This window comes from Eutrema salsugineum, unplaced genomic scaffold (assembly GCF_000478725.1).
Source record: "Eutrema salsugineum unplaced genomic scaffold, Eutsalg1_0 scaffold_10, whole genome shotgun sequence".
NCBI lineage: Eukaryota > Viridiplantae > Streptophyta > Magnoliopsida > Brassicales > Brassicaceae > Eutrema > Eutrema salsugineum.
Window position 1 is genome coordinate 7,658,516 of NW_006256908.1, and position 22,442 is coordinate 7,680,957.

Genomic DNA, 22,442 nt, shown 5'->3' on the forward strand with positions numbered 1-22,442 from the left:
CTTCCGGAGTGTAGAAGTCGGTAATGATTTAGTGAATAGATCGGTTATTTATCTTAGATCCGATCCTTGAAAACCCTAAAACCGGTCCATACAAGCTCCTAAATCCTAAACCAATCGACCCCTTAAACTCTATACCGATCGATCCACCTAAACCGTTTATAAACCGATAAATTCTAATCCTAAATTGATAGGGTTTAAGTTTAAACCGATCGGTTTTCCTAATAAAATTAAACCCTACCAAATCCGTTTAGTTTAATCCCTTAACTGATTAATAACCCTAATAACCGGTTTCCAAAATTAAATCTAATTTAACCGGTTTTGTTGTTTAATCGATCAATCCGATCGGTTTAAGCTTAATCGGTTAATTTCAAATTAGTTCCCAAAATCAATCTCTAGATTTTTTTTTTTTTTTTAAAATGGTTAAGAGATAAACCAACGTTTATCTATTAGAGCTAAATTTGGAAACCCTAATAAACCGGCTAGGTTATAAACCCTAAGGTTCGATTTTAGAGTTCCCTTATATAGCAAGTTTCCTAAAATAGCAAGTTTCTTGAAATAGATATGCTAGAGAAAACATTCTCTACTTTTGGCACTCCCAATGTTGTTCTCCAACAACAATACCGTGCCATGAATCATAGCACCTATGAGGATTTAATATCTTGCTTACTGCTTGCTGAGAAGAACAATCAGCTTCTGTTGAGGAACAGTGCCATGCGGCCTCCAGGATCAGCCCCATTGCCAGAAGGAACCAGAAAAGAGTCCAACTTCGTCCAACGTAACAGATCCTCAGATCGTGGACGTGGACGTGGAAATGGACATGGACTGCGCGGCAGAAGACGCGGTAGAAGACGCGGTAGACCGAACCAAGAAAACCGACCTAACCTCAGTTTTGGTCGGGGTAAGGGTCGTGGTATCAACAAACCGATCCAAAGAGGCAGTTCATCTAGACCAATTTTTTACTAAGATGCGGAATGACTAATCATTGGGTCAAGATCTGTCGTACTCCCAAATATCTTGCTGAGCTCTACCAGAAGTATGGGAAAGATAATCATGAGGCTAACCTGGTTCATCAAGTCAATGAAGATGACTCAAATGATGATAAGATTGATGGCATGGATTATGAGCTCTCCGACCTCCTTGATTGATCTCAAAAATCTGAATTTGTTTTTCATTACTCCTTAAACTTTTATCTTTTGTTTTTGGGATTTATTGTCTTTACTTTGGATTTTTAAGACCTTTTGCTTTTACATTTTAATTTATGGAGTAATGTTTTATTTACATCTCATTTTTGCATGTTATTGAATTATAATTCTTGTTTAATAAAGATATGCAAGACAATATGGATATCATTGTGGATAGTGGATCGAGCCACACCATTCTAAAAGACAAGAATTACTTCATAAATTTAGTAATCAAAACCGCAAACATTAGCACTATAGCGGGTAGTTCGAGCCTAATAGAGGGCCATGGCCAAGCTAATGTGTTGTTATCAAATGGCACATATCTAGACATCTCTGATGCCTTATACTCACCCAGTTCTAAGAGAAACCTATTGAGTTTCAAAGACATAAGATTGAATGGTTTCCATATCGAAACTCAGGATGAAGGGAACAAAGAGTTTTTAATTATCACTAAAATGATAAATGGCCATAAACAAGTTTTTGAAACTATACCCGCCGTATCTACTGGCATTTACCATGCTAAAGTCAGTATGATTGAGGCTAATGCTGCTATCAAAGCACGGTTTTTAGATTACACTATTTGGCATGATCGCCTGGGTCATCCCGGTGCGAACATGATGCGTAAATTAGTCCAGAATTCTAAAGGGCACAGCCTTAAACCAAATGGTATTTTCCCTCAGCACCTCAAGTGCACAGCTTGCTCACAAGGGAAACTGATTACCCGACCTTCACCAGTCAAAGTGTCTAAAGAGACCTTGAACTTTCTGGAAAGAATCCAAGGAGACATATGTGGACCAATTCACCCACCTTGTGGGACATTCAGATATTTCATGGTCCTCATTGACGCATCGACCCGCTGGTCGCATGTCTGTCTGCTCTCTTCTAGGAACCAGGCTTTTGCTAGGTTATTGGCCCAAATCATCAGATTACGAGCCCATTTTCCAGACTTCCCATTAAAGACTATACGTCTTGATAATGCTGGTGAATTCACTTCCCAAGCGTTTAATGAATATTGTATGTCCATGGGAGTAAGTGTTGAACATCCCGTTCCACATGTCCATACACAAAATGGATTAGCTGAATCCTTCATTAAACGAATTCAATGGGTTGCTAGACCATTACTCATGAGGTCACAACTCCCGGTCTCAGCTTGGGGACACGCAGTCTTACATGCCGCTGAACTAATACGCATACGACCATCTAGTGAGCACAAATATTCACCATCCCAATTGCTAACGGGTCATGAGCCAGACGTCTCCCATATTAAAACATTTGGGTGTTCAGTCTATGTACCCATTGCACCACCACAGAGGACTAAAATGGGACCTCAAAGGAGGATGGGAATATATGTTGGTTTTGATTCTCCCACCATCATAAAATATCTCGAGCCAACTACAGGAGATCTGTTTAAAGCCAGATATGCAGATTGCCGATTTGATGAATCGGTATATCCTAGATTAGGTGGTGAGACAGACAAGCTGGTAAAAGAACTTTCATGGAATCAAACATCCACACAATGGCAAGATCCTCGGACTCTAGAATGTGATTCAGAGGTCCAAAAAATTATACATTTACAAAAGCTAGCTAATCAATTGCCAGATTCCTTTGCTGACCCGAACAAAGTTACCAAATTGTACATACCAGCTTGTAATGCACCAGTACGAATAGATGTCCCCTCAGGGAAAAGTCAAGTTGCTACAGAGTCTGACGCACGTAAGAAACGTGGCAGACCACCAGGTTCCAAAGATAAGAATCCCCGGAAATCAAAGAAAGGTGCAATGATTGAAACCGGGATTCAAGAGAACACGGATACAGCCTCAGCTGATACTTACCCTATCAAACCATCTCAAGAGGTTTAGGACGCCAAAACTCAAGGTTCTGAAGGGATTGATAATAATGAGATCTCAATCAATTATATCATATTCGGTTCTCTATGGAACAGAAAAGATGTCGACATCAATGAAACTTTTGCATACAAGGTAGCACTTGAGATTGCGCACACGCAAGAGGATCTAGAACCCACGTCTATAATTGAGTGCACTCGTAGATCAGATTGGCTGAAATGGAAAGAAGCCATAAACGTGGAGTTGAATAGTTTAAAGAAACGGAATGTGTTTGGTCCGATCTTAAGGACACCATTCGATGTTAAACCAGTGGGAAACAAATGGGTCTTTGTGCGTAAAAGAAACGAACTCGGCGAAGTCGTTAGATACAAGGCACGCCTTGTAGCACAAGGATTCTCACAGAGACCCGGAATCGATTATGAGGAGACTTATTCTCCAGTGGTGGATGCAACTACATTTCGATTCCTCATAAGTCTGGCCATAAGAGAAAACTTAGATTTGCGGTTAATGGATGTTGTAACCGCATATCTTTATGGACCACTGGACAGTGAAATCTATATGAGATTACCAAATGGTATTGAGCTCAAAGATAAGCATGCATCTCGTGATAAACACTGCATTAGGTTGAACAAATCCTTATATGGACTGAAACAAAGCGGACGTATGTGGTATAACCGGTTAAGCGAATATCTCATCAGAGAAGGCTACGAAAACGATCCGATCAGTCCATGCATCTTCATCAGAAAATATCAAAACAAAGGATTTGTAATCATAGCAGTATACGTGGATGACTTGAACATCCTCAGAACATCTGGTGAAATCGCCCAAACAGTTGAATGCTTAAAAGCAGAGTTTGAAATGAAAGACCTAGGCAAAACTAAATTCTGTTTGGGATTACAACTTGAGTACGTCAATGACGGAATCCTTGTGCATCAATTGGCATACACTGAAAAGATACTCAAGAGATTCAATATGGACCAGGCCCACCCATTGACCAGCCCAATGGTTGTGAGGAGCCTTGGATTGGATAGTGATCCATTCGGTCCAAAGAAGGACGATGAAGAAATCCTCGGTCCTGAAATGCCATACCTCAGTGCCATAGGAGCATTAATGTACTGGGCTAGTCACACTAGACCAGACATCTGCTTTGCCGTGAGCCTCTTAGCTCGCTTTAGTTCGTGTCCAACTCAAAGGCACTGGAACGGTATTAAGCACATCCTTAGATACCTTCAAGGTACTAAGGACTTGGGATTATTTTATTCTAACCATAACAAGGATGGTCTAGTTGGTTTTGCTGATGTAGGATATTTGTCAGATCCGCACTGTGCCCGGTCTCAAACCGGTTATGTTTTCACGCATGGAGGAACAACCATATCTTGGAGATCCACGAAGCAGACTATTGCCGCTACCTCATCCAACCATGCGGAAATCTTGGCCATTCACGAAGCTAGTAGAGAGTGTGTTTGGTTGCGGTCCATGACTCAGCATATCCGATCAGATTGTGGTATGGACGAAGATAAGGAGCCTACGGTGATGTATGAAGACAATGCAGCTTGTATCGCTCAACTCAAGGACGGCTACATCAAAGGTGACCGGACGAAGCATATTCTGCCCAAATTCTTCTTCACTCATGAGCTACAGAAGGATGGTCAGGTCAAGGTTCAGCAAGTCCGATCAAGCGAAAATTCAGCCGATATATTCACTAAATCATTACCGACTTCTACACTCCGGAAGCTCATTCATCAGATAGGAATGCGTAGACTTAGAGATCTACAGTGATGCCTAAACCAGGGGGAGTAATGCGTGTTGTACTCTTTTTCCTTCACCATGGTTTTTCCCACTGGGTTTTCCTGGTAAGGTTTTAATGAGGCAACGTTCCCCAGCGCATTATAGAGATCCCGGTTTTGTGACAGGCACGGTTACCTTGTCCAAGGGGGAGTGTTATAAACAAATGGATTTCTAGTAACCAGCCCATTAACCATCAGGTTAATGTCTCATGGCCCATTAGGGTTTCTGATACATTAGTTATGTAATGTATATACACTATTTGTGGAAATAATAAGACGAGAGTTTTTTCCTTAATAATTATATTAATTTCGACCCAAGCAAAGGAAACCACCTGGTTTAGTGCAGAGAACCAAAGATTACAAAATTGACCTGGAAATTGGCAAATTAATAACGAAACCGAATGGTTCGCCGGGAAAAAAATCAAGTCTGATTTAGGGCGCTCCCCTACCGGTAAAAGCAAAAACCGGCGGTCGCGAATCCTAGTCTGATTTAAGGTCGCTCCCTTACCGGGAAACGCAGTAACCGGCGGTTGAGAATCCAAGTCTGATTTAGGATCGCTTCCTTACCGGAAAACGCAAAAACGGGCGGTTGCGAATCCAAGTCTGATTTAGGGTCGCTCCTCGCCGCCTCTATTCTCAATCGTTCCGGAGGCCGACGATTTCGAGTCCGACGAAACGCCTGATCCCCACTCCCTCTCTTCGACTCCCACGAATCCCAGCTGAGAAGTTCCACGGGCAACACTGGATGAATCTACGAAACCGTGGAGCACACTCCTCTAGGTGTTCGACGATATGTGACAGTGAGAGGTCGTTTGAAAATTGAAATCAGTTCCCAATGGAGATCATTGTTGCGGAAGATAAAAACGACAAGACTGTTAAAATTTCTTGTCTTCGTCACTTATCACGTGGCTTGCACCTGACCTTTTCTATATCTTCATCTGGCTCACCCAACAGTTACATAAACCGTAACTGCCTCTACTCGGTTTTCTCTCGCAAACAATACTCCCACAAAAAAAAAAACCTTTCTTTTTCCTTTCTTTTCTTTCTCACTCTCCTCCTATTTTCTTGGAACCCAATTCAAAGAAACTTGGTTCGGATGACGATGAACTCAGAGAGCGGCGAGGAAACAAAAAAGAAGATCAGGGATGCCTATCGTCTTGCCAGAGGCTTCCTCAAAGATTCTGATCACAATCATATCAAAGCTTTGGCGACAACCCAGAAAACTATTTCTGCTCATGGGACCAATCCATTCTGCTCTGTTCACCACCTAGTTCAAGGTGAAATCTTTTCTCTGTTAGCGAGTAAAACTGATGCACCCGACGTCAAATGTCTGTTTTTGTTTGCATCCCTAGATTCATATTCATCGTCGTCGCGTCTCTATCCCCAAGATGTAAGGTCATTTTCTGGTTACGCTACTTCGCTGATTGAGTTAGGTGATAAACTTGGGATAAACAACTTTTATGCGAAAGCTCTGTCCAAAGCGAACAATGGCCTAACGATGCTTCAATCTCAAAGAACTAGTCAATCCTTGGAATATATTAAAGGTTTGGAGAAAAACCTTCAGGATATTATAAATCGTGCAACAAGAAAGATGGCGACAAGACTTCCGGCTGTGACTTTCTCTGATAGAAGTATGGCTAGTCAGATGGTTTTGCTAAATGAACAGGAGAAGCGATATGCTAATCCTTCGGCTGATGAATTCAAGATGTTTTGGATTAATCTAGATGACAAGGCCAAGAAGAATTTTATGGTAGTAGACGCTACAAAGCTTATAGAGTATATTCATGAGAAGTATGACAACAAAGTCAAAGAGAATTTTCAGAAATGTTTATGCGTCCTGGATGATTTTCGCTGGAGAGTGTGGAAGTGTCACCTGTGTCCTCAGGTGAACTATTGTTTCACCGACTGCATGAGGCACGTATTTGATAATCATGTGAACAGATTTGTACCCCAAGTGAGTGCTCGTCCGAAGTGTGTTAGTAAGTCTTTGAGTGACATGATCTGTTTTGGAGATTGGGAGCCAGTGGATATAGCAGCGGCAGCAAATCTGATCAAGAGCAGCAAAAGGCGTGGGGAAGAGTTTGTCTATGTGAATGGATGGTATCACTGGCCTGTAGCAAAGGATGAAGAGCGAAAACACATTCTAAAACAGTTTGCTGAGGTTCTCAAATCTTCTTGTCCGAATGAAAACAATACCCTTTCTTGTACCCTTTGGAACTGGATAATAGATTATACTGAAGAGAAACTGAAGATACCTAGTGTTCCTGGGGCCTATCTTGATAAATGTGGTTTTTTTAAGAATCCTCAATGCATCTGCTTCTTAGATGTTAAGGAGCTCAAATACATCTTTGACTATACTACACAGCTCACTACAGATGTTCGCATAAAGTTGGTATCAACAGCAGTGAATCGGTTCTGGAAAAAGTCCTTGTTCAAGGAAAGAATCGATTTTGAGCGAGGAACTAATAATCTGCTTCTGGATGAGAGGCTCCTGTATGAAGGAGAGCATCATTTTGATGACGTGGGGACTGTAAGGACTTTCAAGTCAAGTGGAATTTATGACCATGTGATACCCAAAGGTGATAACTTCGTCTCTTGGGTTCTAGACTGCCCAAAAATTGATGCAGATATTGTGTCTCAGGTAGCAGATCGTGTACAAAATCTTGATATATGGTTAGCTGCTTTGAGAATCGTAAGGTGCACCGTTGGAGAAGTTGGAAGCAACTATGATCTGAAACAGAAGATGCTCACCTACCATGAAATGTTGGATGTGGCTGAGGCAATTTGTGCCAAAGAAGACAAAAGGAAAAACGTTAATCTGAGGAGTAGGTATGCATGGCAGCTTCAAATGGAGTGTGAGGAGTATATAAAGCATGATAAACATTTTTTCTTAAATGTGGTAAGAGATGTTCTTGAAGGAACAGAGTCTCCAAGATTTGAAGAGATAGAAGACACAAAACTCATGGAGTTTATATCTCGGCACTCTACGACTGTGCAAAATGACTTTGTTAAAGAAAGTTTATTGAATCTAAGAAACTCGTTGACAAAAAAGGTATTCTTCTTTTTTTCTTCTTTTTCCTTTCTATACATGTAAACAACTATTGCTATGTGAGTTCTGATAAGAACATATTTTGGGAGTTGTTGCAGTTGCATTTGATTGATTCCAAAATATTGCTGAGTGAATTCATGCTCAAAGAGCTACATGAATTCCCCAAGCTTTCGATAATTGACAATCGATTGGTGGTGTTCCCGTTCGTGAAAATGTTTTTACAGGTTTTTCTTTCTATCAAAGACCACTAGTCATATTGTCTTGCATTGATTTTTTATTCTAAGAGATTCTATTCTCTCACAGGATAAACTGAGGAGGGAAATGATGTCAATTGCTGCAGGAGATTCTGATGAACGAGATCCTAAGAAGGGACGTAGATTTTAAGCAAATAAAGATATAAAACGTAATGAAGACCCTGACAATATTAATAGTTTTGAACTTTTGATGTTGTTTCTACTTTTGATTGATTTCTTATTCTATTATTTCTTACTCTTCCAGTAATCTCAGAACAAGAATTTTTTTTTTAAGCCTTGTTCATCTGCAGAACAAAAATTCGGCCCAATCTGGGTCCAAAAAAAATTAGTTTACGTGGCATACAGCGATTCGTTATACTATCGTGTCGAGCATATTTCTCTCGCATCGCCACGATTTGGCATTAATTCACTAAATAAATAAAAAATCTAAAATGGATTTTTATACTTATAAGGTGACCTTCGTCTTTCGTTGACCATCAAAACTACAACGCTCTTTCTCCGTGTGAAGGGGAAGAAAAATTATCGAAGCCGTCGGTTTCGGAGCTGATCGGTCTACATAGATCGTAAGTGCTCGCTTCTCTCCTTCCTTTTAATCTCTTCCAATTCCTGATTGCTTTCTCCTGAATGTTCTATTTCTCCATCGTTGGTTTTGTGAGTCTCTCGCATCTTTGCTTCTATTTTAGAGAAGAAATCAAAAATTATTGTGTGGAACATGTATCAGATCTGTGTGATTATTGATCTATGGTTTTAGATCTGTTTCGCATTTCTTAGTTACCAATCTGTATCGAATTTATGTATACTCGGTGTGGATCGGATGCCTTTTCGTAGATCTGGTTTTTAGATCGACAGTGATACCGCTTGAGATAACCTTCCTTAGCTCCACTAAAGTAAAGTTTCAGTTTTTTTTGTATCCCACTCTCGCAGATTCATCGATTTAATGTAATATTGAGTGTTGAGGAGCTGGATTGATATACTGTTGCAGAATTCGTGAATTTGTTGGTTGTGTGTTTGTTCGCATGGATGAAATAGTTTTGAATTTTTCATGAAGCTTGTAAATTTAGTGCATGCGTGTGGGTCTGTTTAGTTTTCATAATTCTGTGTTTTAGGAGCTGACTTGAAATTAATTTACGATTTATACAGAAGCAAATAAGGATCAAACGTAATTCGATACAACAATGGGAGGAGGATTTCGAGTTTTGCATTTGGTGAGGCCATTCCTTGCTTTTTTGCCAGAGGTCCAGAGTGCTGACAGGAAGGTGCCATTCAGAGAGAAGGTTATCTACACTGTGATCTCTCTCTTCATCTTTCTTGTCTGTAGTCAGCTTCCTCTCTATGGAATTCACTCCACGACCGGTGCCGATCCATTCTATTGGATGCGTGTCATTCTTGCGTCCAACCGTGGGACCGTGATGGAGCTGGGTATTACTCCTATTGTCACATCTGGACTCGTGATGCAACTCTTGGCAGGTTCAAAGATTATTGAGGTCGACAACAATGTTCGTGAGGATCGTGCACTCTTGTAAGTATTGTTTTGCCGTTTCTGTTTACAATTCCGAGCATGAACTGATACTATGTCCTGTGTGATTTGACCATGTCTTTTCCTCGTTACTTCTTACCAAACCTGGACTTTGATTGAGCTGTTTTTGGAAAACTGTGAAGCTGTGTTCTTGTGAGTTCTTATTCTGTGTTCGTACTTGTTTTGTAGGAATGGTGCTCAGAAGCTTCTTGGTATTCTGATTGCCATCGGTGAAGCTGTGGCATATGTTCTTTCTGGAATGTATGGCCCCGTTGGACAGCTTGGTGTTGGAAATGCCATTCTGATCATCCTCCAGCTTTTCTTTGCCGGAATCATTGTTATCTGCCTTGACGAGCTCCTTCAGAAGGGATATGGTCTCGGCTCTGGAATCTCACTTTTCATTGCCACCAACATCTGGTAGGACAAGTTCTTCCTCACTCTATAAAGCCCTTCCTTTTTGGATCCCTAGCAGAATATTTTTTTCGGGTAAATGGGATACTTACAATTTCAAACTGATGATAAACAGTGAGAGCATTATCTGGAAAGCATTCAGCCCAACGACCATCAACACTGGACGTGGAGCTGAGTTTGAAGGTGCTGTTATTGCATTGTTCCATATGCTGATAACCAAGTCCAACAAGGTTGCGGCTCTGCGCCAAGCTTTCTACCGGCAAAACCTTCCAAATGTTACCAACTTGCTTGCCACAGTCTTGATCTTCCTGATTGTGATCTACTTCCAAGGCTTCCGTGTTGTTTTGCCTGTGAGATCAAAGAATGCCCGTGGGCAACAGGGTTCTTACCCAATCAAGCTGTTCTACACCTCTAACATGCCCATCATTCTCCAATCTGCTCTCGTCTCAAATCTGTACTTCATCTCTCAGGTACAGACCTTCTTTCCATATCTCGTACATGCTGCTATAAAAACCCACATTCTTTGCTGAGTGATGACATTGAATCTCCTCGTGGTCAACAGCTTCTCTACAGGAAGTTCAGCGGAAATTTCTTTGTAAATCTATTGGGACAATGGAAAGAATCTGAGTACAGTGGGCAATCTATTCCAGTTAGTGGTCTGGCTTACCTCATCACAGCTCCAGCAAGGTACTGCAGTGTCTTCCATTATTCGTTCTAATCAATCAAATTGTTAATGCATCAACTGGTTTAATGAGTATGTATATGTTACTATATGGATGCAGCTTCTCGGATATGGCAGCTCACCCGTTCCATGCACTGTTCTACATCGTCTTCATGCTCACTGCTTGTGCTCTCTTCTCAAAGACATGGATTGAAGTCTCTGGATCTTCTGCTAGGGACGTAGCTAAGCAGCTCAAGGTAATAAAATCGTAACAGCTCGATAAAATAAACCTTGAGTTCTTACATGGTGTTGGGTATTTGTTATTGAACACTCTGCATATGCGTTACAGGAACAACAAATGGTGATGCCGGGACATAGAGAATCCAACTTACAGAAGGAACTGAACAGGTATATCCCAACAGCAGCAGCTTTCGGAGGAGTGTGTATTGGTGCACTCACCGTTCTGGCTGATTTCATGGGAGCCATTGGATCGGGGACTGGAATCCTCTTGGCGGTCACCATCATATATCAGTATTTCGAGACCTTTGAGAAGGAGAAAGCAAGTGAACTCGGCTTCTTCGGGTTCTAAGTTAGCCTAAAGTCACTTTTGTGAGGCAAAAGCAGAGTTTCAAAGCAGAGAAGGCACTTTAGCTTCTGTGCCAACCTTGAAGGTTTTTAACGACAGTTTGAGGACAGCATTTGGGGTAGACTCGTTATTGTGGTTTAAGCAAAAATTTCTTTAGTTTTTTTCTTTTTTCTTTTAATATAATTTATGTTTCTTTTTGTTTCTTTTAAAAGTTAAAAGAACTTATGTGATAGACGTTTTTCTAATGTATGTTTCTAGGAATTTCACACATGACCAAATAAACAATTTACATTTTCCAATTCAAAGCAATTGTCTTTTGTTTCTTATGTGTAAAATTAGGGGACTGTCGACAAGTTTGATTAACTCGAAGAAAAGTAGATTTTTCAAAAAATAACGAAAATGTGCATGTCTGCAAAGATATACTCATAAGTTCATAACATACCCGAGAGAGAGAACATATTATCAATTAGTGATGAATGTATTATACTGTAGTCGAGAAGTAGTAATCACGGTAAGGCTAAAAGATTTGACTAAACGATGAATTTCTGAAATAGGGAGGGATATGTATGATAGTATGATAAAAAATTTATAAGCATACTTTTAGCTTAAACATGTGACATGTTTTTCTAAGCATGCTTTGACCCGTCGTCAAAGGAAAACAAAAAGCAATCCACTATTTATACTTGTTATATATTATTGGTTTTTCATATTTGTGAAGTTCCCCATGATAACCAAAACCATCAAAAGTTGAAACAGTTGAACAGAAAGCAAAGATGCTATACAAGGTGGAGCACAGAGCCACAGAGGCAAAGCTAGAAAAGACATAGGAGCTTTTGCCTTTTTTCTTTGGTTTTCGTTGCATTGATCCAAATTAGAGTTTGCTTGTCCCTAAGTTAACAGAAGATGACAAATACACTCACAGTGACATGGTGAAGATTCATCCTTTTTCCCCTTCAGATTCCCTACCCAACAACTCAAATAACCGATAACCTATATAACTGGTTATCAGCTTTATAGCCACGGCTACGTGACAAGTACACAATACCATGGCCTGGGCGGACCAAAACCGTCTAGTAAGAGTTTTGCCAGAGCTGCTGCTGCTGTGTTTGCTTTGAGGGCTGACCTTGCGAGCCACCGTCTCTTGGGTTTTGCTGTTGGTGCTCCATTGTTTGCGACTGATAGTAGTTTGGGTAACCGAGCGACCCATACTGCTGCTGTTGTGCTTGTTGCTGAGCTTGGCGAACTTGCTGAGCTTGTTGTTGTGCTTGAAGGTTGTAGTACGTGTTGCTCGGGACACCCGACATGGTTTGAGAGCCAGGTCCATGAAGCCACATAGGCGAGTTTTCATTCTGAGACCAAACAGATTATGTCAAAACAAAGTCTTTCCATGCATGCATCAAACTGAGAAACAATTACCTGCTGCTGCTGCAGTTGTTGTTGTTGTAGTTGTTGTTGTTGCTGAAGTGATAATAGATGGTTGTTCTGTTTGTATTGTAGACTCAGGGCGTCTTCATAACTAAGCGATGCCCCAGACGGAGCGGACTGTTGTTGTTGGTGGTTAAGAGGATAGTTTCCGGCTCCAGCATTGCTTGAATTTCCAAACCCATAGGCGGAGGAAGTAGGAGCAGAAGTTGCTGACTGAGGCACATTACTGGCGGAAATGTTGTTTTTGTACTGCGGAAGCAAAGCGGCCAGTGACTGGTGGTATGAGCTATTACCAGCAAATGCTTGCTGGAAAGCCGATGGCATGTACGGGTAGCTCTGAGGCATCAAAGGGTAACCGATCATGTTGGCAAAGTGAGCTAGAGGTACAGTATGCTGAGAATATGGATGCATTGGTAGCTGTTGAGGAAGAGCTGGTCCAGTAGCAATATTGGCACCAGGGGGTAAGTTCTGCTGGCTTGGCTGCGTTGTTTGACTACCACCACCTCTCAGCGCCTGCGTGTAAGAAAATAAAACCAAAACATTGTAAATCGAAAAATTTCCTAAACAATTTTGATGGACTAACCATTCCATGTTCTTATCCTAGTACATTGAACATGAAAACAAAATCCTTTTATTCACAAGTATTACTGCTTTTTATCAAGCAAAGAAGAAAGCGATCATGGATACAATTTACAAGGGATCCGTAGTTTCTACTAACCGAATTCCCAACAAAAGCCAAAAGAAAACAAAGATATGCTATTTGATTAAAAGAAGTATCTCAGTCTACAGGTAAGGGGATCACCTCTGGCATAGAATTGCTTTGGCCACCTAGTGAGGAATCGTTGCTTCTTGATGGCATAGACTGTACGCCTGGGAAAGTTGAGTACTGAAGCTCAAGCTCCCTTGCACTTTGTGCTGCCAATAGTGTGTTTGGAATTGAATTTGTATACCCTTGGCCTCGCTGAAACCAAAGATGTCAACCAAGAATTATATATCATTAGCATCATACAAAACTAACTTTTAGATTTGAACAGCAATCCATATTACTACCTCTTTCAAATATAAAAGGAGAAACTCTTAAAAGCTATAATAGAAAACCATAAGCTGCAAAACCTTAGGCACTTGGTAGTAATATATGTAGCTTACCATTACATTTGTCAATGAAGCAAGATTCTGCATCTGATTCTGCATGCCTGTCTGTGACGCATCGAATGCAGTATTCTGCTGCTTGGCATTTTCATATGCATACTCTGGATCCGACTGAGCAAACGAGTATTGGTTCTCCTGATGAGCGGTTTCAGGGTTTTCTGGCAACAAAGCCTCTCGCTGAGATTCTGAAGATTCATCATAATTTTCTGCAGTAGACGTATGGACCACATTTTCATTTGACATGTTTCCTAGATGTTCATCTCCATAGAACTCGGTATTTCTGTGCACAAAACGATTGATTAATGGTGAGTACAAAGGAAAAGAGCCCAGAAACTAATTGCAAAAGGAAAATCAGTAATAAGGTCATGCCTGGCATCAGCACGTTCAATCTGTGGAGGTACATCAGATGTCTCTTCTAAGTTGTTGTTCAAAGGTCTTGATCCAAAACCTCCAAAACTTCCAAAGCTTAACTGTGAGCACTCTTCTGTATGTATCAGCAGATGATCTGGAATTACGACAGCAGGTCTATCCTCATCATGGGAGGAGAATTTCTCATGGTTTTCTATGCTTAACTCTTGAAGGTTGGCAGCAACAGCCGAAACATCATCTTCATCTGCAAAAGAATATTGACACCCCGAATTAGACAGCAACAAGACAAGAAAATATATAAAACATGCTGCAGATTTTCCAAAATGTTTTTTTTTTCTTTTTTGCACGACTTCAAACAACGAGCATCATTCTCACACTAAAACATAACTAAGAGAAGAAACACAAAACTGAAAAAGTAAAGTTCAGCTTAAACCAAATACAGAAGAAGCTTCATCTAGTGTACAAGATTTTTCCATTTCCCGGCAGCTAATATGATCAAGTTGCAGAGACACATGATTATTTATGACAAAGAAACCAATGTGGTATGACATATCAACAAAAGAAAATTCAATCAAGCATCTGCCAAATTATGTGCCATTATAACCTAAATAGTGTGGAACTATGGTCATGCAAGACACGTCGTTATCATTAAAGCATACATGAATTCTTTTCTGAACACGTTAGAAAAACTAATACAAAGAGAAATTCTTACCTTTCTGGTGCTCAACAGGATGGTTCTGCGTTTGGTGTCTGTATGGATTATCAGCAAACTCAGATGACGCTCCAGATTCATCTTCCTGAACAACTCCGCCAGCGACAGTGTCAGCCTGCACATGATCTCTACCAAGATATCCTAAGGGACCATTTTCTGCTAGATGTGTATCTTCCAAGTGGCCCTTCAGATACTGATCTCCTCTACTGGATTGAAAATCGGCTGGATCAGTGCGTGTCTCTGAATCAGATGGTGCCACTGATACAGAAGAAGTGCTAGCAGCCATTGGCTTCTCAATCGAGGGCCATTCCTCTTTCACAGGTACATGTTGATTTGCAGCAGTTTCATGCGCATGATTTACCTCGGAACGCCTATCTACATTTTTATGAGAGGTGGTTGTCTTGTTATGAGGTCTACCCATCTTCACAATGTCAGCCATAGACATCTGACCTGCAGCTCCACACCATGCAGTTTGATGTCCAGAAACAGTCTGTGATGATGGTATTCCACCACCCGAGGTAACAGTTGGCGTTTTACGGTCCATAGCTACAGAATCACTGCAAAATATAAAGAGCATACATGAGCAAACTGCGACTCAAATGTAGTGATGGACAAAACTATATATCTCATAGATGCAGAAGTAGAAGAGCTACACTAAGGAGAAGTGGAATATGGAAGAGTTAGGTCTTGACACCTTTCAACAGATGTGCAAGATTTGATACCATGGCCACAGCTAACCTTATCATAGAAACTCTATCGAAGTACATAACGCTTTTACTATGTTAAAAAATTCATTGATTCAAGTAATTCAAATATCAATTGTACACGGAAGATTGCTTAGCATCAGTATAAAACTTTCAAACATCATGAAAGTAAGTATTCAAGACTCGTGATGAAACAGTTACTTATTCTATTCTTCTAGCACTAAGCCATAGGCGACCTAAATACTCTAGGCCATTCAGAGTTGGAAACAATTAAAGTTCTGTAGTGTAGACACTGTGTATGACAAACTTAAAAATCAAAGGATCTGGTCATCAGACTACTTCAAAACATAACCTAAATTTGGTTGGTCCGAAAGCCTACTAACTAAATCCTACCAATTGAATCAATGAAAAAAACGGGTTGATATCCATAATCAATTGTTCATCTTAGGGCAGGCTAGTGACTTGTCCAATTGCATTAAACTAGTAAAAGAAAGAGAATTTAGAATAGTATCAAATGAAGTGATACTACAGATACTACGTGGCCCTGTTTTTTTCGTTACGCTCATTATACCAAGAGCTATTCATACAAGAAAAATGAAGTGATCACTGAAAGGAAAACCTGTGTGGTATCGGATGGTGGGTCGATACTCCAGATGTAGAAGAAAAAGAACCTGCATAACCCTGCTTCTCGCTCTCTCTCTTGTTTGTAGCTTTTCCTTGGAAATTTCCAGACTCTGAATAATGAAAAACACGTGAACAGAAATTCATAACTAGAGTTAAGTAAGTTTTCCGATATAGTATCATAAAGCCAAAAAGCAATGTATATACCACTAGAGCTAAAAGGCGTAGCTCCGCTTCGTCCAGGTCCACTAAAACGATCAGAACCACCTCTAGTTCCACGGTTGTAAGTGTTGCTATAGCCTCGTGGCCGGGAATCCGGTATATCCCTAATCTGAACAGCAAGTAAATCAATAAACCTTGAATGAAATAAAAACTAACTGAAACCAAAACAACATCTAGGATCGAGTGATATACAAGAACAGTTCAATAAATACAGTGATTGGAAGCACTTAAACAGATAAGGACTGGCATCAATTAGATAGTTTGAGCATGACGCTTAGAAACAGAAATGGTTCACTAAGTTTTTGATTAAAATGCCAACACAGGACTTCAAAGGTACGCAAAAAAGATATGATCTTTACCTCTTTCTTCTTTTCTTTTTTGCTCTTAACCTCGTGAAAAGGATCTGAACAGAGAGAGAACAAGAATCAGTATCATGACACTACATTAGCTGAAACACAGAAGCACCTCGAAAGCAAAGTAAAAAAGCTCAAAAAAAAAAAAAAATGATCGTAGCTTATGAGTTCAACGAGAAGGACTAAATGCTGAAAAGACGAAACTTTCAAGTATCTAACTTAAACCCCCCAATCTAACCCTAATCAACACAAACTCTCAGTAACATTTCAGCGTTGAAAACAAAAATCTTCATGGAAAAGGTGTAAACCCTAATTATCTTCGATGCCCAATTTGACCATACACTTGCTCAGCAACTGAGAAGACAGAAAAATGAGAAACCTTGGGAGAGGAGGCGATTGACGGCTTCGTTAGGATCCATGTTACAGTCCTTGAGCACGGCATAGATCTCAGCTTCAGGGCAGTTCACAATTTCCTTCAAACTCTGTACCATCTTCCTCGAGCCAGACGGAATATCAGAAATCCCGTTATAGCTTTTCCTGCCTCCGACACTCCCACCACCACCGACGATCTTTCCGCTCATCGTCTCCGTCGTAAGATCTCTCACTCTCTCTCTCTCTCTCTCTATCAGATCTGAACCAAACAACGTCGCAAAATGAAGAAGCAGGAGAAGAAGAAGAAGAGGTTTAGCAGGAAGAAACAAGTTTATATCTGTGTCCAAAGGAAACCCTTTCTCTGTCTCTGTCCTTTACGTTTTTTTCCTTTCATAAATTTCGTTTTTTTATTTTTTTTTATTACTCAGACCATCATTACAGTTTATCCACTCTTTTTTTAACTGTCATCATCATCATCACTCATATTTCTGTATTCGAATACTCAAATCCAATATTCTTTCTTGATTTAGAATATCTCTTGTGTCAACGCAAGAGCTGATTAGATAAACATTTGTGTCATGTTTTTCTCCTAATTTTAAAAGGTATGTTTAATTACATAATTATGAGCAAATCTAGAAAACTAGGAATGCTTTCTATAATCTATGAATGGAAACAATAGAATACTGAATTTATAAATTTGGTAACAAATCGAATAGCAGATTTTTGTGGGGCTGCATGAAAGTCAACCAAGATAAATGGTCAGAACATGATCCTCAATACACCGAATGAGTATAATCTCTTGAATCTTTGATGCTTGTTGGCTGAATCCGACAATTTCAATTGCAATAGCTTTGGTTATTACATACTATCACTGCCGCTGCTGAAACAGGAGCCAAAAGCATGTCTCATTTTTCTTATGGACTCAAAACATGTACCCGAACAATTGACAAACATTAGAAGCAGAAGCTGCACATAAACTAACGGCATCTGGTTTGACAACAACAACAAGAAAACAAAAAAAAAAGGTTAAAGAACAAGAAACATGGGCCTCATCGACGAAGGCCCATAAAAGGCTTCAATGTGAAACCCTAGTCTCGAGCACTTTCGTGTGACTCTGTATTTAATGGCGAGACTTCTCTTCAAAATCACTTGAGCCGATTCATCAATCCACTTATTGCACTTTGTTTTCCCCCGAATTATGTTTCCTTTGATAGTTCTGTTTGTTTGATCTTGTTGGTTGAGTTTTTTATTGTCCCTTTGCTATGTTTTCTTTCTTGATGATGGTGGAAAGTGATGATTTGTAATTGTCGCCCCAGTCTTACTAGCATTCGATGCAATATGGTGATTGACTTTCTTTATCTGGTTTTTGTTCATAGCTCTAACAACCTCTTCTTCTTATGTTTTCTTTCTGGTTTCATTGGATCCAATAGTTGAGAAAATTTCGAAGTTTTGGGTTTTAGTTGAATTCATCTTTGTATTTAAGGCATAAGAGGAGAGGAATGAGGATAATTATCCAACGTCTATTAAATCTGAAACTTAGTGTTGATTCAATGACATGCACTACCATCTGACCTCTTCTTAACTATTTCAAAAAATCTCCAGTCTTTTGGGTTTATAATATTTTGCGGATGGTTTTTTTTCATCGATGAAATGAAAGTTTCGTTTTTTGTGTTTAAGAATTGCCTTTGGTATCTGATGTCCAAATTTAAAAAAGGTAGTTGGACATTTCGTAATTCAAGGCATAAATTGAATTAAAACAGGTTTTGCGACACTGATTGCTTTCTCATAATAAGCTTTCTGTTACTGTACCCCTGTTTATATCTACTCAATTATGTATCTTAATTTGGTTTTTCCGGAATGTGTTTTGGTGCCTTCATGATGTGTTTTTCCGAAAGTTTGTGTTTTGATATTTGGTTAATCAGCAACAAAACCTCATATGCATCAATCATTGAAGTCCGATTTTCTGAAAACTTGGTACAGAATTCAGACGCTAGATAGTAGTTTGTGTCTATGGATCATTTTGCTCGAACTTATCAAATCCAATCCTTACTCTGCACCAACGCAGACTTTACAGAGTGAGCTTCCATAAATCACAAATTCAGTGCTAAGGCAATATACTGTGAGTTGCAAAATGCAAAATCCGCCTGATTATAAGAAAGTCGATGGACCGAAAATGTCAACAATTCGTTAAAAGAGATGTTATTACAATGAAGTCCTATGTGCAGAGTTACTAGTGGCCTCTCATATCATATGGCTTCCTGGAGTTCAGAATGGAATCTCGAGTGTTTTGACATGCATTGTGCTGAATTGACCACGATGTCAGAAAACCTTGAAGAATTACTGAGAAATTCCTCTAACCCTTGATGATCTATTTGTTGAAGCTTTAGTATTTTTAGTTTAGCCCACATGTATCTTCTTCCTCAATTGTGATCTCGACCAAAAGCGGTATCTGTATTAGAAAGTCATCTTTTGTGTCTTCATAACTCTCTACATGACTTAATAACTGACACAATGCGTGTGGAAATTCGCCATGGATTTTGCAATTGAAGTTGTCCAAACCAAATGTCTACAAGTACTTGAGCATGGTGTGATCATCTGCACTAAGCTTTGTTGCTTGGAGTTGCAGGCTCTTGTTCCTGAGCGCCTTTCGCTTCTGCAGTTTGTAGATTATATTTTCATGGATGCCTTTGTTGTCGATTCATCTTGGCACGAGGTTCTCTAGTTCTCTGTCAAATTTCGATTCAGGACGGATCATAAAGTCCATTGACATTTCTATTGGTACTTTTGCTCTTCCTACTTCTCTCCTATGTGCAACCTTGGATGGAATTTGGTTCCCCAGAAAAGTCAACATCTACTACTTCAAGTCTCTGGCTTTCGTTTCAGACACCTTAGGAGCAGTTTTGTTCTGTCTTTTTCTTAAAAGCATTTTCTGTTGCTGTTCATGCTCCTCTTGACTAAACATTTTCTCATATCTTGTGCTCTTATTATGCATGATTTCGCCCCATTTGTTGACTAAGTCATTAGCGAGTCTCCCATTAAGTGTAGTCTCTTCATTCGATTTTGATAAGAACATTAAGTCCTTCGATCAACTGTTCTCTTCTACAGTCTTGTTGATCTAGTATGATGCATAAATCGTTTAGACTCTTCAAGACAGAGGTGCGAATGTTTATATTCGATAAGCTACCATTAGGAAGCGGCTCGAGCCAATTCTTGAGAAGGCTAAGTACTGCATTATCTAAGAACTCAGCTTGAACCTGTTTTTTTTAGAGAGCTGCATTGAGGAGAGGCCAACAACAAATGAAAAACAGTGGAAATTACGCAATTCTGAGAAAACTTTTGGAAACCCAAAAAAAAAATCTAGTCTGTGAAAAAAGGTGGAAATTAGAATGGGGGAATTGGCCAGAAATGATAAAATAAAAAATAAATAAAAAGAAGAAAAACGAAAACCGGTGCTAAATGCAAAATTGTAAAACAGAGGATTGCTCGGAAAACCCTAAATAAACCCTACTTAATTCGACCCGACGGCTTCTCTAGTCACTTGTCTCTCTATACTTTGGGGGCAGTTGGTGATTTAAGATTCTGAAGTTGTTGTAATGGAGATCGATTTGGGAGCCAACGCCTTCGGTATTGACTTCCATCCATCGAAGAATCTAGTGGCTGCTGGTCTCATCGATGGCCACTTGCATCTGTAATTCTAAAGCCCTTAACTTTCAATTCCTTGTTTCCAATCACCCCTTAAGAGGCATCAATCATGTGACCTCTTTTTTGCAGATACCGATACGACAAAGATTCTTCACTTGTCAGGTATTAGACGCTCTTTCATCTCCAAAGTTTCTCTCTTTTGTTGTGGGTCGTCTAAGAGATCGCTGAATTTTGTGCTAGGGAGCGTAAAGTTCGTGCCCATAATGAGTCTTGCAGAGCTCTTCGTTTTATTGATGATGGACAAAGTTTGGTTCTTTAACTTTTAAAACACATTTGAGCTCATGTTCCAACAATTGTAGTTGTGTTTTACATTACATATGCGCCTTTTTTATGTGTGTTTTAGGAATCGTCACAGCTTCAGCAGATTGCTCCATTCTAGCTACCGATGTAGAGACTGGTGCTAGTGTTGCACGTCTTGAGAATGCTCACGAGTAATTTAATTCCCATTTATAGACACGTTCTAGTTAATTGTTTATCTTTTTAGTGATTGAGAATATTTCGCGTTGGTCTTCTAGGGATGCTGTTAACACTTTGATAACTGTTACTGAGACAACAATCGCTTCAGGGGATGATAAAGGCTGCGTTAAGGTCTGTACAAAGTTTTTCTCTTTCCTCTTTAATCATTAAGGAATTTTGAAGCAACTATAATACAACTCACTCTGATGAGATTTCTACAATTTTTGTGTGTGAAGAATTAGGATCCGTGTTCCTTAGTATCTCCAGATATGTGTGTGTTTGTGTATCTTCGGCCTTAAGAACTTGGAATTTCCTGTCTAAACTTTTTCTTGCCCAATTTCCTGTCGGAGGCATTAAAATGTTGGACTTAGCTTATGTGCTTGTTTTTTTATTTAATGTACGTTCATCTGCTCAGATTTGGGATACGAGACAGCGCTCTTGCTCGCACGAGTTTAGTGTACACGAAGATTACATTTCTGACATGACCTTCGCATCTGATTCGATGAAGCTAGTGGCAACAAGGTTTGGATTTTTGTAGCCATCTGATTCAATGAAGCTAGTGCCTTTTGATTTTTTTTCTTTACTCATTTCTTTTATTTTGGTTTCTCTGACTTTGTTTAGTGGAGATGGGACTCTGTCTGTCTGTAACGTAAGAACGAGCAAGGTCCAATCTCAGTCGGAGTTTTCTGAAGACGAACTACTTTCTGTTGTTATAATGAAGGTGACTCCATTATATGTTCATTAATTCATCGATCAAACAAAAAAAGTATTTATAGCCAGAATGTGTCATATCAAGCTTTTTCTCTACATTGTTGCTAATTATCTTATGTATGTATTATTATTGTCTCTTTTAGAATGGCCGTAAAGTTATCTGTGGAACACAGAATGGTACTCTCATGTTGTATTCATGGGGATTTTTCAAGGATTGCAGGTAAGCCATATATCCCTAACACTAACTATGTTAATGGTTAAGGCATTGGTAATTTTATGTACTGAGACCTAACTGTCTAAAACCTTGTTCCTATCTACAGCGATCGGTTTGTTGATCTATCTCCAAATCCGTGATGC

General features: G+C 39.7%; 4 protein-coding genes and 3 non-coding genes across 8 annotated transcripts in view; 6 read left to right on the plus strand and 1 right to left on the minus strand.

The window, feature by feature from the left end:
- Positions 1-5,914: 5,914 nt before the first annotated feature.
- On the plus strand, positions 5,915-8,245 carry LOC18026996. The gene is made up of 3 exons (XM_006410502.1): positions 5,915-7,864; positions 7,960-8,085; positions 8,165-8,245. The coding sequence occupies exons 1-3, from the start codon at positions 5,915-5,917 to the stop codon at positions 8,243-8,245; spliced, it is 2,157 nt and encodes a 718-aa protein (XP_006410565.1).
- A 296-nt stretch (positions 8,246-8,541) lies between these two features.
- On the plus strand, positions 8,542-11,594 carry LOC18026997 (protein transport protein Sec61 subunit alpha). The gene is made up of 7 exons (XM_006410503.2): positions 8,542-8,678; positions 9,256-9,634; positions 9,821-10,048; positions 10,158-10,512; positions 10,605-10,729; positions 10,825-10,960; positions 11,053-11,594. Exons 2-7 carry the CDS (start codon positions 9,291-9,293, stop codon positions 11,290-11,292), a joined length of 1,428 nt encoding a protein of 475 aa, XP_006410566.1. The 5' UTR covers positions 8,542-8,678; positions 9,256-9,290; the 3' UTR covers positions 11,293-11,594.
- Positions 11,595-11,963: 369 nt separating this feature from the next.
- LOC18026998 (epsin-2) lies at positions 11,964-17,565 on the minus strand. Its single transcript, XM_006410504.2, has 10 exons — positions 17,224-17,565; positions 16,851-16,894; positions 16,477-16,600; positions 16,268-16,382; positions 14,945-15,501; positions 14,233-14,476; positions 13,861-14,143; positions 13,517-13,675; positions 12,706-13,227; positions 11,964-12,638 (listed from the first exon to the last, which is right to left on the minus strand). The coding sequence occupies exons 1-10, from the start codon at positions 17,423-17,425 to the stop codon at positions 12,360-12,362; spliced, it is 2,529 nt and encodes an 842-aa protein (XP_006410567.1). The 5' UTR covers positions 17,426-17,565; the 3' UTR covers positions 11,964-12,359.
- Positions 17,566-18,502: 937 nt separating this feature from the next.
- LOC112081767 lies at positions 18,503-18,582 on the plus strand. The gene has a single exon (XR_002896688.1). It is a non-coding gene; the product is annotated as a small nucleolar RNA U31b (small nucleolar RNA).
- Positions 18,583-18,708: 126 nt separating this feature from the next.
- On the plus strand, positions 18,709-18,793 carry LOC112081753. The gene has a single exon (XR_002896674.1). It is a non-coding gene; the product is annotated as a small nucleolar RNA Z195/SNORD33/SNORD32 family (small nucleolar RNA).
- Positions 18,794-18,893: 100 nt separating this feature from the next.
- Positions 18,894-19,039, plus strand: LOC112081764. Its single transcript, XR_002896685.1, has one exon. It is a non-coding gene; the product is annotated as a small nucleolar RNA F1/F2/snoR5a (small nucleolar RNA).
- Positions 19,040-20,705: 1,666 nt separating this feature from the next.
- The window catches only part of LOC18026999 (WD repeat-containing protein 55), a 2,945-nt gene continuing 1,208 nt past the window's right edge, over positions 20,706-22,442 (plus strand). The window contains exons 1-9 of one of the 2 annotated variants that reach the window (XM_006410507.2): positions 20,706-20,904; positions 20,988-21,020; positions 21,099-21,163; positions 21,262-21,349; positions 21,434-21,506; positions 21,790-21,896; positions 21,996-22,095; positions 22,229-22,305; positions 22,406-22,431. In XM_006410507.2, coding sequence (XP_006410570.2) covers positions 20,810-20,904; positions 20,988-21,020; positions 21,099-21,163; positions 21,262-21,349; positions 21,434-21,506; positions 21,790-21,896; positions 21,996-22,095; positions 22,229-22,305; positions 22,406-22,431 — 664 coding nt within the window. In that variant the 5' untranslated portion in view covers positions 20,706-20,809. The remainder of the gene's footprint in view (positions 20,905-20,987; positions 21,021-21,098; positions 21,164-21,261; positions 21,350-21,433; positions 21,507-21,789; positions 21,897-21,995; positions 22,096-22,228; positions 22,306-22,405; positions 22,432-22,442) is intronic. The other variant, XM_024148229.1, reaches the window with a different exon arrangement.